At 35.9% G+C, this 17,540-nt stretch overlaps 1 protein-coding gene and 1 pseudogene across 1 annotated transcript; both read right to left on the minus strand.

The window, feature by feature from the left end:
* Positions 1-39: 39 nt before the first annotated feature.
* Positions 40-10,637, minus strand: LOC128018788 (fibronectin type III and SPRY domain-containing protein 1-like). The gene is made up of 13 exons (XM_052604547.1): positions 10,474-10,637; positions 8,845-8,940; positions 8,502-8,633; positions 7,099-7,200; positions 6,117-6,139; positions 5,591-5,712; positions 4,689-4,898; positions 4,505-4,603; positions 3,349-3,502; positions 3,081-3,163; positions 2,726-2,977; positions 2,160-2,248; positions 40-1,595 (listed from the first exon to the last, which is right to left on the minus strand). Exons 1-13 carry the CDS (start codon positions 10,486-10,488, stop codon positions 1,485-1,487), a joined length of 1,488 nt encoding a protein of 495 aa, XP_052460507.1. The 5' UTR covers positions 10,489-10,637; the 3' UTR covers positions 40-1,484.
* Positions 10,638-11,105: 468 nt separating this feature from the next.
* Positions 11,106-17,406, minus strand: LOC128018792 (coiled-coil domain-containing protein 181-like; annotated as a pseudogene).
* Between the last annotated feature and the right edge of the window lie 134 nt (positions 17,407-17,540).

Raw genomic sequence — 17,540 nt, forward strand, 5'->3', positions numbered from 1 at the left:
GTCACACTTTCTTCCTTGTGTGGTTGTGCAAGACAAAAGCATGTTTGGCATTTGTTTTATTGACGTGACAGGTAGTGTAATAGCACAATTTTACAGGTTGACTTCAGATTGAAACAGTAATGTTTAAAATGTTCAGGTGTTTCACTAAAAGCATTGCAGATTATATTAGATCAGCCAACAATAATAAAAAAAAAAAAGATCTGTCATTGAACACACACATGTTGTTCTAAAACTGTATATGTTTGTTTTCCAATTCAAATACAATGTGGAGCTTTCAAGCTTTTTGGTCCATACAGTACATCTTGTTCGTTATATTCTTTAGAAAGTCATCTGATAGCTTTGCGTGATAAACAGTCTGAAAAATCTTGCTCTCTTAATGAAAGTAAGAGATTCATATCATGAATTAATCATTCTTTTGAATCGGCTCTTTGCAATGAATCAGTTAATCCAATTCAGCTGAGTTCAAATGACTCACTGACTGTTTGCAATGGTTTGAATGAACCGTTCACTGGAAGAGAGATTTTCAGTATCTACTGACTAAAAATGCAGTTTCTTACCCAAAACTACCAGCTGATAATGTCATGTCCTTTATTAAACTTGAAAGCTATAGCATTTTTCAAAATGTATTGTGTGTTCCATAGACACAGAGTTAGTTTGGAAAAACATGTAACAGAATTTTTTTTAGTTTTGGGTGAACTATCCCTCGGCAATGTGGCAAAAATAACTAAAATCACTGTTTTCTGTGATCAGTAATATGTAATTGCAACAGGCATACAAAAAGAAATCAAGTTTGGTAATATTTGCATCAAGAACACTGAAAAGTACCTTTCTGGGTGACGGATTATGAACATGGAGACACACACACACACACACACACACACACACACACACACACACACAGACACACACACACCGTGCACAACCAAATGGTTCCTTCCATTCTTTAAAAAACATTTGATTTCTATGATTAAGCTTAAGATTATTGTGCTATTCTGATACTGTATATTTAAAAAGTTTACGGAAGCAGCTACTGAAGCAGAATTCGAGGCATATAATTAAAGACATTCAGTGTGTAAATATAATACAGTTTCGTTTGAGATTTCAAACAATAACACCAACATGCTGCTGCTGCACTAAAATAACTTCAAATGTGGCTCAAATACTGTGATATGAATAAACAAATGCTACAAAAAACATAACTTTTGGCCATAGTGATATACACAAGAAGACAAGGCTATTAAAGCTGTTAGCATGTTGAAACAGAGTAATACCTCATTATGTCAGGACACTGAAAGGCACAGGATCCATATGAATGAGCTAATAGGAATGAGGAAAGCAAACTAGAGCAGCTCTCCCCCAGGGCTGGGAAGACATACTGATGATAGGAAGAGTCTCCAGGCTTTGTTGGACCAGTGTTATGTCAGGGTTGCCAGATGTTCTCCAAACCTGTGTGAATGTGTAGCATTTCTAGAGTAAAGTATGATTTAAGTAAGGCTGGCATTAGAGCTGCTTGTATTACTGTTTCGCTTCTGACCGCACAACACGATGCTGGGTACCTGAAGGCCCGTCTGCACTGAGAAACTCCCATTCCACACCTATAGGGGGCGAAAGAGAATTGCAGCGTCACCCCATTACGCTTCTGACAACTCTTGCAGTCTTTATTTACCAATCATTTTATCAGAAAGTTTGAGTTAGAATAGTTTGTAAGTGCACTAAAGGTGAAATAGTTAGTTGATGGCTTTTCCCGTTCAGTGTGATATTTTATGTCCTCTGCAATGTACTGTGTAAGTTTGTAGGTCACTTTGGATAAAAATGTCTGGTAAACGAATAAATGTACACTTTTTCTTGTACATTTTATACATCTTATTTGTTTTAGTAAGTTAGTTAAAGTTGCACTGCAATTGAAGCACCTCTCTAACAACCATGCACACCCAGACAAACATGCTGTAACTAGGGTTTTTTTTTTTTGCACCAACTGCATCTGCATTTTTATGACGCTGCCAAGTTAAAAATAGACCTGCATTCTATTCCATTGAATTGCACTCCACTTAGATGTTTTGAAATGCAAAAATGCATCCTACGCAAAGAACTTGTTATAGCCGGCTAGCATGTTGTGTGATTAAATTGTTAAATACAAAGTGAGCTGAATTATTTCTTACCATAAAGGCTGGTATAACAGGCTGCTGGAACTTGGTTCTGAAGGTATGAAGAAGAGTTTTGGTTCTAGAGTTGTAAAAAGACAATGTGCCTGAAAGGGGATAGGAAAAACAAGAACAAACTAGTTAACAAGTAACTAATTAGCGGCTGACTGATATTTTAAAGATTAGGGTGATTGATGGCCAATGTAAAGATGTACAATATCTTACAATTTAGTTTAATTTAAAGATACAAATGACACATGCTGCAATTAAATTTATGTTTACACATTATTTACGAAAATAAATAAATAAATAAATATGTAAAAAAAAAAAAAAAAATACCGGTAAACACATTTATACTTTATAGAGCAAACAAGTGATTCTATGATTCTGACAAACAACAATTAAAAACAGCCAAATATTCCCCATAGCAATATATCTGTCAAGCACTATATTAAATATACAATCTGGGACTGCTGCAACCATTCGGTTCTCCCACAGCCATTCATCATCCATTTGCTTTTACCATGGCTAACAGCTTCAGCAGCACTGTGGCACTATTTTGTCATATTTCCAGATTAACTCACCTTCTTCGTAGTTGCAGTAAATGCCGATGCGGTCGGGAATGGGGCAGTCCAGTGTTCTGGCTTTATTATTGTGCTTGGCTGTGAGGCTCTGCTGAAGCCAGTTGTTAAGGTGGATGCACCAGGAAGCGTTACTCTTCCCCAACTGATCAAAGCGTCCTAGAGACCGCAAAGCGACTCCTGCTGCAAACACCTTACTCTCCTTATCAAACCGTACCTCCCAGTAATGCTGCCCTGCATCGATCATTGTGTCTCCTAGACATTGGAGAGAATTTGGTGAGCTTTTGATTGAACGCTCTCAAAGTTGAGGGTTCTTCAGTGTCTTGTAGCTCAATGCAATACGTTTGTGTTGACTCACCTAAGACAGTGTAGGACTCTGCTGTGAAGCGGTCCCGGCCCACTCTAGCAGATGGAGCTCTTTTGGGGGACATCATGGCTGTCCTGAGGGAGACATTTGTTTTATAAGATTGGACAAGCAGGGCAGTTTATCTGGCTTAAAGCTGGGTGAACATTCCAGCAAAGTCTACACGATGAACATCTGCTTTCTGTCTACTGTAGTCAGCTATGAGAAGAAATCAACACATTTATTTAATGGGAACAGCTGTTTAGGGGCAATCCTGTCGGACCTGGCAGGAGAGTGCATGGGAGAGCTGGTCCTGTTCTTCTCCTTACGGATGTCCTGGACAGCCACCTTCCCACCGCTGCTGTCCCATTCCACGCTGAGATCCTCCACCTTCAGGTTCTGATGGGCTGAACCTGCGTCCAGTTTGAAGACGAACGCTGGAAGCAAATGTCAGGGAGACTTAAAAGGTAAGAAAAGAAAAGGTTGTTTTCCATGTTTTCAGAACATCTCAAATAATCTCCTAGGCCTGCACGAGGTAAAAAAATTTTTTTGATTATATATAATAGGTTTTTTGTGCTTGTGCATTTTGTGATTACAAATCAATATCTAAATAAGAATAATATTAATTGTTATTTATATTATTTTATCAAATAAAAATATTAAACAAACTAATTATAATTTATATTATTAACTGTAATTATAATTTCAGTTCAATATTACTTAGTTTATACTGAATTGTAATTGTACTGTTGAACTGTAAAATAAAATAATTATTATATTATTTTTCATAACTAGCTTCTTGCAGGTACAAGATCAACAGTGCTGCTCTTCACTTTGAACCATGCAGTGCTTATATTAAATTAAATAACAGCCTTTGCGATTTGATAATCGTGTATTGCATTTTCACTTTATTTAATCTAATTGTGCAGCCCTTTATATTCCCATAAATAAACAAATTTAAATTGCATAATCGGCCAATTCATCAAATTAAATCAGGATTGATCACATAATCTAAATATTGACAATTGAAAAAAATTATTATGCATTGAATAGGCATTCAATGTATAAATAAGGGGGCATTTTCACTTGCTTATATTTTGACTGTTATTTTAGAATTAATTACACTAAATGAACATTTATCAACATATTAATAAAAAAAAACATTTGACCCTTTAACACTTGCACTATTCAATTGTCCTACATTTAGTCATCTGCTAAACAACTAAATGTAATGTAATTAACACAGATTAACATTAAATTGACAGCATTAACTTTTATTTCACAAAAGGGCAGACGTACTACAGCAGTGGTCTCTAAATCAGACTGTTTAGTACTGAACGTGCTTTTAAAGTGCTTTGTAACTTCTGTTAGACTCTTCTCTCTCTGCAGAGAAGAGACTTCATGCCTCATTACCTTCTGTGTGTGTAAGTGAAACTTACCATGTGTTTCTAGAGTAACCAGCTCTGAGAATTCACCCGCCACAGCTTTATTGCATGCCTTCACTCTAAAGGTCATGTAACGCGTATCAAAACGAAGGCCTGAAAAACAAATTACATCATGGTCACAACTTTATCTAAAACTACTCAAGAAAAGATCACTTCCAAAACAAACATCAACACTTACCCGTGAGTGTGTACTCAGTCTCCTTTATCCCTTCCACCACCATCCAGGGGTGGTCTTCTCGAGCCCGAGGAGGACCTTCATGATTTGTTCTCCGATATTCCAGGATGTAGTGGTCGATTTTGGAGTCGGGTCCAGGTAAGGTCCACACCACTGTGACTGTGTTATCAAACACCTGGCATTCAGCCACGTGTATTTCTGGTGTAGCAGGCACTAAATGTGAGATAAACAGAGTATCTGTTCAGAGATACCAGCCAAAGCCTAAAATTTTCACGAGTCACAATAATCCGAAACATGAAATACGGAAATTCTGAAATTGTCATCATTCAAAATGTAAATAATATGTGTATATAATTTTATATTATTATAACTTTCTTCATTTGATCCAGTAAAAGAGAGATAATGAAGTCATAAAAATGTAAACTAATTCAGTCAAAAATATCAACCTACACTGGAAGCACACACTTGTGACACACTTGTTTACTGTCAGATTTTCTGAAAATTGTGTCATGGTTAATTAGTTATATATTGGAATTCTGAAATTATTATAGTTATTAAATGTGAATAATGTTTATAAATAATTATATAAATTTTTGTCACAATTATTATAATTTATCCACTGATTAAAATTCAATTTGATCTTAAAATGGCACCTTTTACCAAGCCTCAGGTTGAATCTACTAGACAAGAAAACAAGAAAATCAAGTCAGCATTTATGAGATATTTTGGAAGTCTTGTAATTTTTCGGATCTTGATGTCAAAGCTGTCCCACCATCAGATATATCGACACTGCACACATTGGCACGACACCAGCAAAACCGGTTACATGCAAATTAGGCAGAAATCTCTCATTTGGGCGTTGCTTAAACCATTCATGACATCTTCCTTGTTGATGATACACCGACCTGGAAGAAATGTGATGGCCTGTAGCATTTTTCTTTCCTGAGAGAAGTCCACCATCATGTGATTCATACTGTCACTGGCCTTTGCTTTCAGGGACAGACGAAATGCTGGAGCCATAGTCACACTGCAGACACACGGACCCACAATAAACATCCACAGTCAGTCTACGAAGACAAACAAACTCATCTGACAGACTGAGAACAGGAATGTGGGAATGTTATGAAGGAAACATCAATGAGAGTACAGTAAATCACTCCATGCACACACACACACACACTTGGGGAGTCAGACGAAATGAAAATGAGTCAAATATCACTAATAAAATTACTAGAATTCTGCTAATATATATATATATATATATATATATATATATATATATATATATATATATATATATATATATATATATATATATATATATATTAAATGAGTTGATAAAATGAATGAACTTTCAGGAGGAGTGTTTGAAGATGTTCTACACTGTATTGAACTCAATCAAAGATCTAAGTAAGGACATCTGTACAGTACCTATCCTTTATCTCTTTGGCAGCCTGCAGCAGAGAGGAAAGAGAAAAAGAAGAAGGGACAGAGAGAGATAGGGAGCGAGAGAACTGAGTCTCAACAAAACACAATACATCAGTCATACCAGCACGTGTTAGCATGAAGAGCCAGCAGCATCTGACACAATCTGACCACTTTGTTAGAGAAAGCAACAGCTAAAGTCTCCTAAAAGCAGTTGTAAAAAATATAATTTCATTCAAATATTTATAAAAAAAGATAATTGGTTGAAACACCATAAAGCCATTAAAGGGGTCCTATTATGCTTTTTACACTTTCAACTTTCTTTAGTGCATTATGTTGCGAGGTCTGCAAAGTCCACTCTTTAGGGAGTTATTCTCTATACCAATAACTAACTCCCTTAAATGCCTCGATTGTAATAGGTTTTTTTTCTTCCAGGAACATACATGTCCCTAATTTAAATAATTCCCCTCCAAGGCATAAACAGAAAAATATGAAGGGACGAGGCCTGCTTGAGTTGTGATAGTAGTGTGTTGTCACCATATCCAAGAGACACCATTTCACCGATCTAATACAATCATACATGTCTGATTTCTTCCCCAACTGTTAAGTGAACTTGTGTGCTTTTTTTGTGTAACAGCTGATGCGAAAGTGAACTCGTGCAGCTTGCCGTCCGACAGCTGGCTTTCTGTGCACTAAGAAAACTGACAAGGCTTTAAATGCATGAAGATGTTTTGTTTGTTTCTGCTGATGTATCAAATGCACGAGCCGTAAATACACTACCCTTTTCTGAAAAGCGGGCAGGGAGCAGCAGCATGAAACTATAAATGATCCGTGAGGCATTTGAAGGTAAAACTTTAAAGACACATTCTGGTGACACTTCAGACTTACAGTATATCTTGTAAAAAAAAGCATAATAGGAGCCCTTTAAGTGTAAATAGATGAGTCATTTAGTTGTAACAGTGTTGTAAAGATTCCAAGTGGGCGGTACCTCAGTGAAGCTGTCATTCTCAGATGAGCAGAGCGTCTGATTGGCTAATTCCAGCAGCTCCTCGGAGCTCTCTAGGGCTTTGGTGCATGCACTCAACTGACTCTGAAAAGACCATCACAACAATATCACTGGACAATTACATAATCTGGCTGAAGTTTAATAAATGATTGAATAACTCTATTCATCTATAGTAACTAAATTATCTTTCTGACTTTTGGTAGTCTTATAAACGTATCTAGCAGTGTGCTAAATTGTTGTAGCTTTGTTGTATTTTGCATACTGCTGTTCTTCTCGGTACTAGAGGCTTAACTTAAATTTGCATTTGATTTTAAAACGTTGCTACATTATTACAATTGCTTTGCCACCAGTTCAAGTAATTGCCGTTTAGTCAAAATGTGTTTTCGTGTAAGCAATGTACTGTTTAAAAGTCAGGGGTCTGAAAGAATTTTTTTTTTTTTTTTTAAGAATACTTTTATTCATCAAGGATGCAATAAAAATGTATCAAAAGTGAGAGTAAAGAAATTAATGCTACAAAACATTCTATTCAACAAAGAATGCTGATTTTTTTTCACAAAAATATTAAATGTTTTCAACATATTGATAGTAAGAAATGTTTCTTAAGCACCAAATCAGTACATTAGAATGATTTCTAAAGGATCATGTGACACCTTTGCCATCATAAGAATAAGTAAAATTGTAAAATATATTCAACTCGACAGGTATTTTAAATTTTAATAATATTGTAGAATACTACAGAATTATTTATTTATTTATTTTCAAATGAATGCAGCCTTGTGGAGCAGAAGAGACTTTTTTCAAACACATTAAAAATCTTACAGATCCCAAACTTTTGAAAGGCAGTCAAAATGCAAAAAAAAACAAAACAAACAATAAATAAATACATCCTATGGGTAATCATATGTCATGTAGTATAAAATAACTACAAACAGGACGAAAAAGCATTAGTGGATAATTGAAATAGAAAAAAGTGGGCATGCCTAGGCTTCAAAAATGCAATAACAGCCTATCACACAGAGCCTATCTTCATCAGGATTTAGTTTTTTGTAACTTCAGGGCCACACACTTAGTCACAAGGAAGTGCTTTGAAATAATATTCTTTCAAAGAAGTAAAGAAACAAATATTGTAATGACAGATGTCATTAAGTGAAAGAGATAATGATATGCTGTAAACACACACACACTGTAATCCTCAAGGGTGTCTTATTATCCTTCTCTTAACATGACACACCTCAGTCATGCACAAGCTCTAAAGCCATCTCACTCTGCCTTTTCCTGATATATCTGATCAATCAGTCTAGTCAGTCAAATATAAAACATTTGAATTAATTTAGGAAGCATGTGTTAACCTGTGTTATGGCTAGGGATCCTCACAGTACTCTCACCTGTAGCTCATATGTGCGACTGGCTCTTTCCTGTTTGATTCGTGTGACCATGCCCTCTTTCAGTTCATCCAGGACAGCATGCAGAGAAGTAAACTCTGACTCCAGATCTTCCTGCACTCGGTTTGAATTCGCCTGCAATCATCATGAATGCAGAGTTAAAGCTGGTTTGTCTCTGGATTTAAAATGGTATTGCTGTTGCAAATTGCTGGTTTAGTGAAACGTGTCTGGACAAACGCTGTGCTTGCAACATATTTGGGCCATCTGAGACCTGACAAAGACACTTCCTCATTCATCAAACAATTCATTATGAAAACGTGAGTAAAAAGAGCAGAAGGTTGTTTACCTCTAGGTTCTCTAGACTCTGCTTTAGACAGCAGATAAAATTCTGAATTTCCTCATTCTTCAGAGCCAGCGTAGTGATAATCTTCCTCAGTGACTCCTGAAACAGAGTATGAATGCAATTCTGATTTCACATGCATGAGTCATATAAAACCAACACTTAATTAAAGCAATAACAAGTTAACAAAGGCAACACGTGCAGGACGGAGGCCTGTCTCACAGAGCAGATTCACTGTAGTGATAGATATATTAGAATTGTATCATTCCTTTGTGTTAGCTTTTATTATAGCACATAAAGTTTAGTTATATTTTTTTATTTATACTTTTAATAGTATAAATATATTATAAATATTATACAGAATTAATACATAACATTTTTTTTATCTTTTCTTACTCTGCTTAATATACGTTTTTTTAAGCTCATTGTACCGGTATATAAATATCACAAGAGCTATTATATTTTGACCATTTCACACTTTTAATTTAAATAATATTATTGTATTATAAATATATAGAATTCATATATAACACGTTTTAAAGCTTTTAATACTTTGCTTGCTGTACATGTTTTTTAAGCTCATTACATATAATGATCACATATGAACAATTACATATTTTTTAATTGTATGTTTTAATTGTATATTTTCTGAGCTAATAGTGTGACTATACAGTATATATGGAAAATATATTTGTTCTATTATTTTGTTTGTTGAGTTATTTATAAATGAACAATTGTATGATGGCTGATCATGTGATTAAAATATATATATATATATATATATATATATATTTTTTAGAAGACTGATATGACTGGAATCATTTTAATATTTATCAAAAGTGCTATTTTCGCAACAAAAAAAACCTAATACGATTTAATTAGCAATAAATGACTTAGTGCACCTTTATCAATTTGTTCGATCCCATTCAGATGATACTTTGCCATCGACTTCATTGTTCCCTTGTCTGTTTTAGAGTGTTTCATGGGGAGACAAGTGCAGACTGCTAAAGCACGTTACACAGATGAAGGATAGTGAGCTGATATCACTGTAGCTCACATAGGGTAAATGTCATGTTTCACTCTCCTCTCATCCAGGCCATTTGTTCTTCATCAAGTCCCTGATGATGAGACACACAGGAGCGGCTTTATATCCGGGGCGTCTCCCTAAAGCCAGAAGCTTGTAACAATACAGGCCGGTCTAGGGTTCCCCCGAACCAACATTTTCTCTGGCAATGTGGGTATTCATCATCTATGACTAAACTGAAATAGCATTTCCTGTAATGAATATTTGAAAACAATAGTTACTCGTTTCGCGTTACAGAGTTGCAAGAACCGGGGCGGTTTCTGGTGATTCACATTGGCTGGCTGTTGTTAATCAACGTGAGGAAATCTTAACTCACATACAGGCCTACATCATACTTTTAAATACCGTGCATATCCTAACCGTGCGAAGTTGTTACTTACTGTCCTAAGGACTTATATCCACAAACACAATGGGCGAAGGACGTGACAAGTGAAGCTACAAGCTAACGGTATTTCGGATTAAGTATCTCTTTTCACGCAGCATCCTCTTTCTTTTTCATCTATCTGTAGCGCCTCATTCGTAATGTTTCTATAACGACGGTTGCCTCTTACCTTCTGGTCGTCCATGCTGTCCGCATGCAGCACCTGTTTCAGATATTCTCAGGATATATCTCCCAGGTCTTCCGCTACAGCCCTCCTCCGCTGGTACTGATGTTGCTATGGAGCGTTGCATCCCTCAACAACTCATTAGCTGCAAAGTGAGTTCTGCGCAGGCGCACGACAAGGATGCTGGGTAATGTGGTTTCCTAATTTATCTCCACCACAAATGTTTAACTGTTCACCATTATTAATTATGTCATGTACATTTTTGAAACAAAATATGAACCTTAAATGTGAACTTTTGTTGCCAGAAAAAACTTCGAGGAACATATATTTTTCTCAATATGTTGAACAATAATAGCCTACCTGTCACAAGTTTGGAATAATTACAATAATCTCTTAATCTTAAGGATGCATTTATTTGCTGAAAATTAAAGTAAAAAAAAAAAAAGCAATTTTATGTCAGCTGCTCACATTCAAATCATTGATCTGAAGCTTTGGGCCTGAACTGCTGCTTTAATATTGTTCCTGCAGACTGCAGTATCTGTGTAGCACACTAGAGCCCGCAGTGGACACGTGGCAAATCTACAGGATAGCCAGCTATAAAAAATAAAATAAATAAATAAATAAACAAGGAGAATATCTGGTGATTCAGCAGTTATGCAAAACTTTATTAAATCATCATGGAGCAGCAATTATCTTAAGTGCCTAAAGCTGTTGGGATACCCACTCAAGCACCTGTTTGATCTCTGTATTTTGTAAAAGGATGAATAGACAATTAATAAAAAAAGCTCCTGCTTGTGTTCCCAACCACATGTTCTTTCATCCACTGTATCATGGAGATAAGACAGAACTTCAATAAGATCAATAGAACAGTATCCATAGATACAGATGAATGGATGACTCTTGAAATTAGAAGAGCTTCAGATCCTGATGGTATCAATGGTCACATGTACATTACGAGGTGATCAGTAGCAGTATCCATCGGAAGGGTTTGATCTCATTGACAGTGCAGTGGTATGAGTCTTGCTCTGCGCTCTTCCAGCATGAGTCTGCGTGAGCGCTCTTGAGCTGCCTGCTGTTCTGCTCTTTTTTCTGTATGCTTTCGTTTCAGCCACCTATTTTACAACAGAGCAAGAGGGAAATGCTTTCACATTGGTTTTGAATACAATTCTCCCTCTGCTTCTTGATTTTAGAAGGATAATATATGGTGCTGAACTCACTGTCTGAAGGCCTTCTTACTCTCATCTCGACTGTGCAGGCAAAAGCCGCTCTCCTTTCCCAGTCTCTTTATCTCTTCTATCTGCTTGTCTTTGAACTGCTGTTCCTGTTTCTTTTGGAGCCAATTTTTAAAGGCCTCCTCTGGGTCACCACAGTCCCTCTGGCAGAACAACAAAAGAAATTAAAGTGACAGTCGGTGTAATGCCATTAAGTCAATAATAAATTATACACACACACACAAATATATAAATATACATTTAAAATATATATATAAATATATATCCATTCCAGTATTTCCCACAGACTTACACTTATTTAGGGGAACAATGTTTTCAACACTGATAATAATAAGGAATATTATTATTATAATAACAGGAAATGTGTGACATTGAAGTCTGGAGTAACGGCTGCTGAAAATTCTGCTTTGTCATCACAGGATAAGATTACAGAAATTACCCAAAACTTTACAGAATTACAGAAAACAGTTATTTTAAACTGTAATAATACTTCATAATATTCATTTGATTTATTTTTAATCAAATAATGAAAATGTAAAAATATTATAATAAAAATATAAAATTTGATTTTAGAATGACATAATTACATTGTAGAAGGTTATTATTTCATTTGCAATTATGTCTTTATAATAATGAAATATATATATTTTTTAATAATAATAATAATAATATTTATTTACTTAATGTTTTATGCGGGGGTGGGGGGGGGGTTTCCTGGGAACGCAATTTCTGGTTAAACGGCTCCCCCTGGTGGACATACCATGCAGCTCATCCTTTCCATTTCCTGAGCTTTCTGAACTCTCCTTTCCACCTGCAGCTGCTCTCTCTTCCTCATAGACCACGATCGGAAGGCTAACTCATTCTCCTGACGCTTCTGTTCCTCTTCCTCTTTTTTCTTCAGTTCATCCTGAAAAGGAACCAGAAGAGGCAGAAAGGAAGTCAGAACAAAAACAGGAAATTAAATCAGTTTTTATATTAGATCATGACAGAAACTGATATTAAACTGATATTAAAACCACATCACACCTCTTTTGCTTGCCTCTCTCTCTGCTGCTGAAGTTTGGCAAGTAATTCTTTCTGCTGTGGTGAAAGGGTGAAAGTAGCATGTGATGGAGCTCCATTTGCTGACTGAACCCTGCGCTTGTCGACCTGATCCCATTCTCCCCTTTGGGATGGCCTGGCAGAACGGGGCCCGTTTATGTGCTTCGGCGGAGGTTTGGGGATGTATAGAGACTCAATGCCAGGGGGAAAAGGTGAGGTAGAATTTTGCCTCGGTGAAGAGACAGGACTCTTGCCGAGATGGAGGCCAGATTCACTTTGCCATGAAGATGCTCGCTGATTGCCACTGTGAGAAACCGGCAAGGGAGGAAGCACTCCTTGACTTTCCACCTCCTTTAGACTCACCAGATCAAACTTTCCATCCCTTTCAACCAAAACCCGTCCTTCCTTTGTACCCTCATTTTGTTCATCATCAGGCTCTCCAATCTCCAGTCTCTGCATTTGTGCAGATACCTCTTGCTCTTCCTCTACATCCCCATATGAGGTGGCGTTGCTCTCTTGAGCGTCAAACTCTTGTGCATGCACCACCAGATCAACCAGAGTGTCTTTAAACTGCAGGTGTCTGCGCCGGCTCTGGTCTGGAGGATCCTGGTCCTGGAGTTGTTTGCTAGCCTCATGAATCGTATCCAAAATATATTTATTTTCTTCATTGTTCTGTACATGTGGAGAGGTTACAAGGTCGTCCCTGTCAGTATTTAAGGCACCCTCTAATGGCTCCATGGGCGTTGGCCACCTTTCATCCGCTTCTTCCTCAACCATTTCCTTTTGTTTGCGCACATCTTCTTCAAGCTCTTTGTCTATCTGAGCTTCATTGTCATTGTCATCAGGATCCTTTGTTGGAAAAATTAAGTGTTCAGTTTGAGAAAACCAAGAATAAAAGGGGTTTGGCATTGTGCGATTTAAAGGGATAGTTCACCCAAAAAATAAAATTCTGTCATCATTTATTCACCCTCAAGTTGTTCCAGACCTTCTTTTCTTTTTTGAAAATAAACAGTATATGTTTTGAAGAATGTGGGTAATTTCGGGGTTGCCGGTCAACATTTAGTAACATAATATGTAACAAATAATACTATGGTAATCAATGGAGACCAAAGACTGTTTGGTTACCCACATTCTTCAAAATATCTTATTTTGTATTCAGCAATGAAATAAACTGAGGGTGAGTAAACATTGACATAAATTTCATTTTTGGATGAACTATCCCTTTAAGGACAGCATGCTTTCTGAAGGGTGAATTAGATACATAGAGCGCATGTGTTGAATAATGCAGTGCCATGAGATAGAGTTCTCCAGGTCAGTGAAAGTGTGTATGGATCTGTGTCAGTGGGGAAGGTTTCACACACACACAAGGCACAGTGTCTGTGTAATGGAATACCACACACCAGAAGACTCTCAGAGACCAGAAGTCTCAGAGATATGAACCGGTTTCTGCCATCATTGCACCAGTGTTAATTTCGTTGACTAAATATTTTCGTCATTATTTTCGTCACGAATATATTTTTGCCGACGAAAACGAAACGAAAACTAAAATAGAAGGCACTGATGGAGACTAAAACTATGACTAAATTGATTGACATTATCGTCAACGAATAAAGGACGAGACGAAAATAGACTGTGACGAAAATCAAATCAGCAGACGGGAGAGATGCGAGGAATGAGCAAAAGAACCGGCAAAACAGAACAGACTGCATGAGAGAAGAGAACCAATCAGAGCCTGACTTATTGAGACGTGAAGCGAAGGTTTTCAGTTTTTATGAGCTCCCGGGAAGTCGGCATTCGAAGAGGTGATAGGGACTTTAAGCAACAGCCTCTGGTGGAACGGCAACGCCATTCTGGCGTTGTATTGCGCCTGCGCGAATTTAACTGCTACTTTGTGACTTTCTAATTTAACGGTCTACTACGGGAGAACAGCTGATTTGCCGGAGTCGCTACAACGTGAGAGGTTAGGTAAATAAATGTTATGTTTTTAGACTTATTTACATCATACAATATTAAAAACTCCTCTTCTGACAAAAGATTGTCATTTAACGCCAAAAGCAATCCTTCTCTTGCTTTTTTAAATTATATATTTTTTTGGATCTCAATAAATTAATTAATGCTGCGTTGCGCTGTTCTGTTTTACCGTTGCTTAGTGACTTTTACGTTCTTGGCTACAGCGGTGTGACGGCAAACTTCCGGTCGCTGTAGCCGTTCCATTCGCAGCTGTTGCTTAAAGTCCCTACTGTCTAAAAGAGCGACAAAATGTCCACAGCTCACTTCACGTTTGACAACGAACAAAACAAAACAAAGTGTAAAGCACGCAGAGCGCTCATTCGTGGCAAGAACACAACCAATTTGAAAAGACATTTACAGACGAGCCACCCGGACATTTTCTCAAATGTAATTTCACAACGATGTTCTTTTGTTTATTGAGCTAAGCAAAATTGGAATAGTGCAGTGCGTAGATGTTGTAGCATTAAATATTACGAACTGAAAAGTACTGTAAAATAGCCCCTTCTTCAAATTAGATGCGAGCACAATACTAATACGTAATATCATGATAAATACATTTGATTAATACTAATGTTTAGTATATTTAATAATGTTCTACTTGTTGACAAAATCACAAATATTTCTATATTAGTCATGTGAAACATGAATGTTCACATCCTATCATTATACATACAAATCTAGCAATATTGTAGTATTTAAAACATACAATATTGCTAGACAAATTAATACCTTATAAAATCTTGTTACTTTTTTTTATCCACCCAACTTATTAAATATTTACTTTAAATGTATGCACTTATTGTTCAGCTCAGCTGTAAGCTTTAAGGTCCTGGACCTAACGTTATTTTTCTTTTATTGATGGTCAATTGGCAGCTAGTTATTGTTTACATTATCATGACAGTGTTTGTTGCTGCATAAAAGCTTTTGAATCGAAATAAAGACACAGTTGTGTTGAAATAAAGTTGAATTTGTGTTTTATATATTTTGGTTAAGTTTGTTTCCTATACCAGCTGTAAAAAATTGTCTAGTAAATCTGTTATTGATTTTAGTCTTATTTTAGTCGACTAAAATACCAAGCAATTTTAGTCGACTAAAATACCAAGCAATTTTAGTCGACTAAAATACCAAGCAATTTTAGTCGACTAAAATAAGACTAAAATTAAAACAAATCAGATGACTAAAACTTGACTAAAACTAAAAAGAATTATAGTCAAAAGACTAAGACTAAAACTAAATTAAAATTTCGTGTCAAAATTAACACTGCATTGCACATTCAATCACTCACCTGTTCCTCACACTTGCTCTCCTCACTGATAAGCCAATCCAGGTCTTTCTCAAAGTCATCCTCATACTCATCTGGAGTGTTCTGGACTGCAGAATCACTCATTGTCTCTTCACTTTCTCACTATAGAAGGATCAAATAAAAAAGATGATAGAATCATTTTATTTTTAGCTAAATTAACTTATTTCGGGTGTAAAAAAAAAGATTATAAATATGTATAATTATTTAAATAATTATTTGGCCATTTATTAGTGAATATTAGATTTCATTGACAAATGTATTGATCATTCATAATTCTCACTTTTAATTTAGTTACATAAAATTACAATTACAATTAAATAGGTGACATATCACGTAAATGTACACACACTTGGTAGGATTGTTGACATTAATGTAGCTAGTGTTATGTAATAAAAAAGCCCAAATGCATTAGGGCTTTAGATTCAAACCACTTGGAGTCTCATTAATAAGTTTCAGAAAGTGAGTGAGGGGTGTGTAGACATGACAACTGATCCATTATGAGCAGAAGTTATTATAGTCAACTAAAACCTTTCAATATATATATATATATATATATATATATATATATATATATATATATATATATATATATATATATATATATATCGTTGATTAAAATATAATAACTTGATTTAACTTCATGAATTTAAAAGGACTAAAACTGAATAAAAATCTAACTTCAAAAATAAAAAACACAACAAAATTGCATGACTTTAATACAGCAAAATAAAAGTAAGAACTATTTCTAAATATTAATACAATTATAACAGTATCTCAATTATACTAAAACCACACTGGTCCACATAAAGTGACAATTAAACTAACAATATTCTCCATTGCTGTCCAATGAGAAATATCTTATTTTTTAATTTTAAATGGTTATTCATTCGTCTTTATTATTATTTTTTTTAACCTCAGACTTTGCAGACGCAGCTTATATATTTAAAGGGAAGCTTTATATTTCATGTGGTAAATGTCACATATGGTCATTCCACTAAATGCACTGCAATGCCTAATTAATTATAAATATAATATGAAATGCCCGTGATAAAATAACAATTTAACGAGCATTAAGGCTAATATTACAACCCAGAACCTGTTGGTGTTGTCATTGGGTAAGAGAACCTATCGTTTGCTTTTAGAATTCAATTTTATTACTTTCCGCGACTGAAAATGTATGGAGCTTACCTTCAGAACTTCTGTTTGGTGTTGCTTCATGTTAAGTTAAGTGTTAGATCTGTACCCGTACATTAGATAGCAGCTCGCTCTAATCCTCTGCTGGCCTCAGCTTCTAAGCAGTGTGTTACCATAACAGGTGTTGCCATAGAGACGCACAACACGGTATGTCGTGGGGGCGCGTGCATGCGCAGACTCTTTGCAAATATAAACGAAAGCCAGATTTGATCTGTGATACAATTAGATTTCACTTTCTTGAAAAATCTTGTCAACGACACTAGCACAAAGGCAACAGTTTATTTATTAGCTAC

The sequence above is a fragment of the Carassius gibelio genome, chromosome A8 (genome assembly GCF_023724105.1).
Source record: "Carassius gibelio isolate Cgi1373 ecotype wild population from Czech Republic chromosome A8, carGib1.2-hapl.c, whole genome shotgun sequence".
In the NCBI taxonomy this organism is placed as follows: domain Eukaryota; kingdom Metazoa; phylum Chordata; class Actinopteri; order Cypriniformes; family Cyprinidae; genus Carassius; species Carassius gibelio.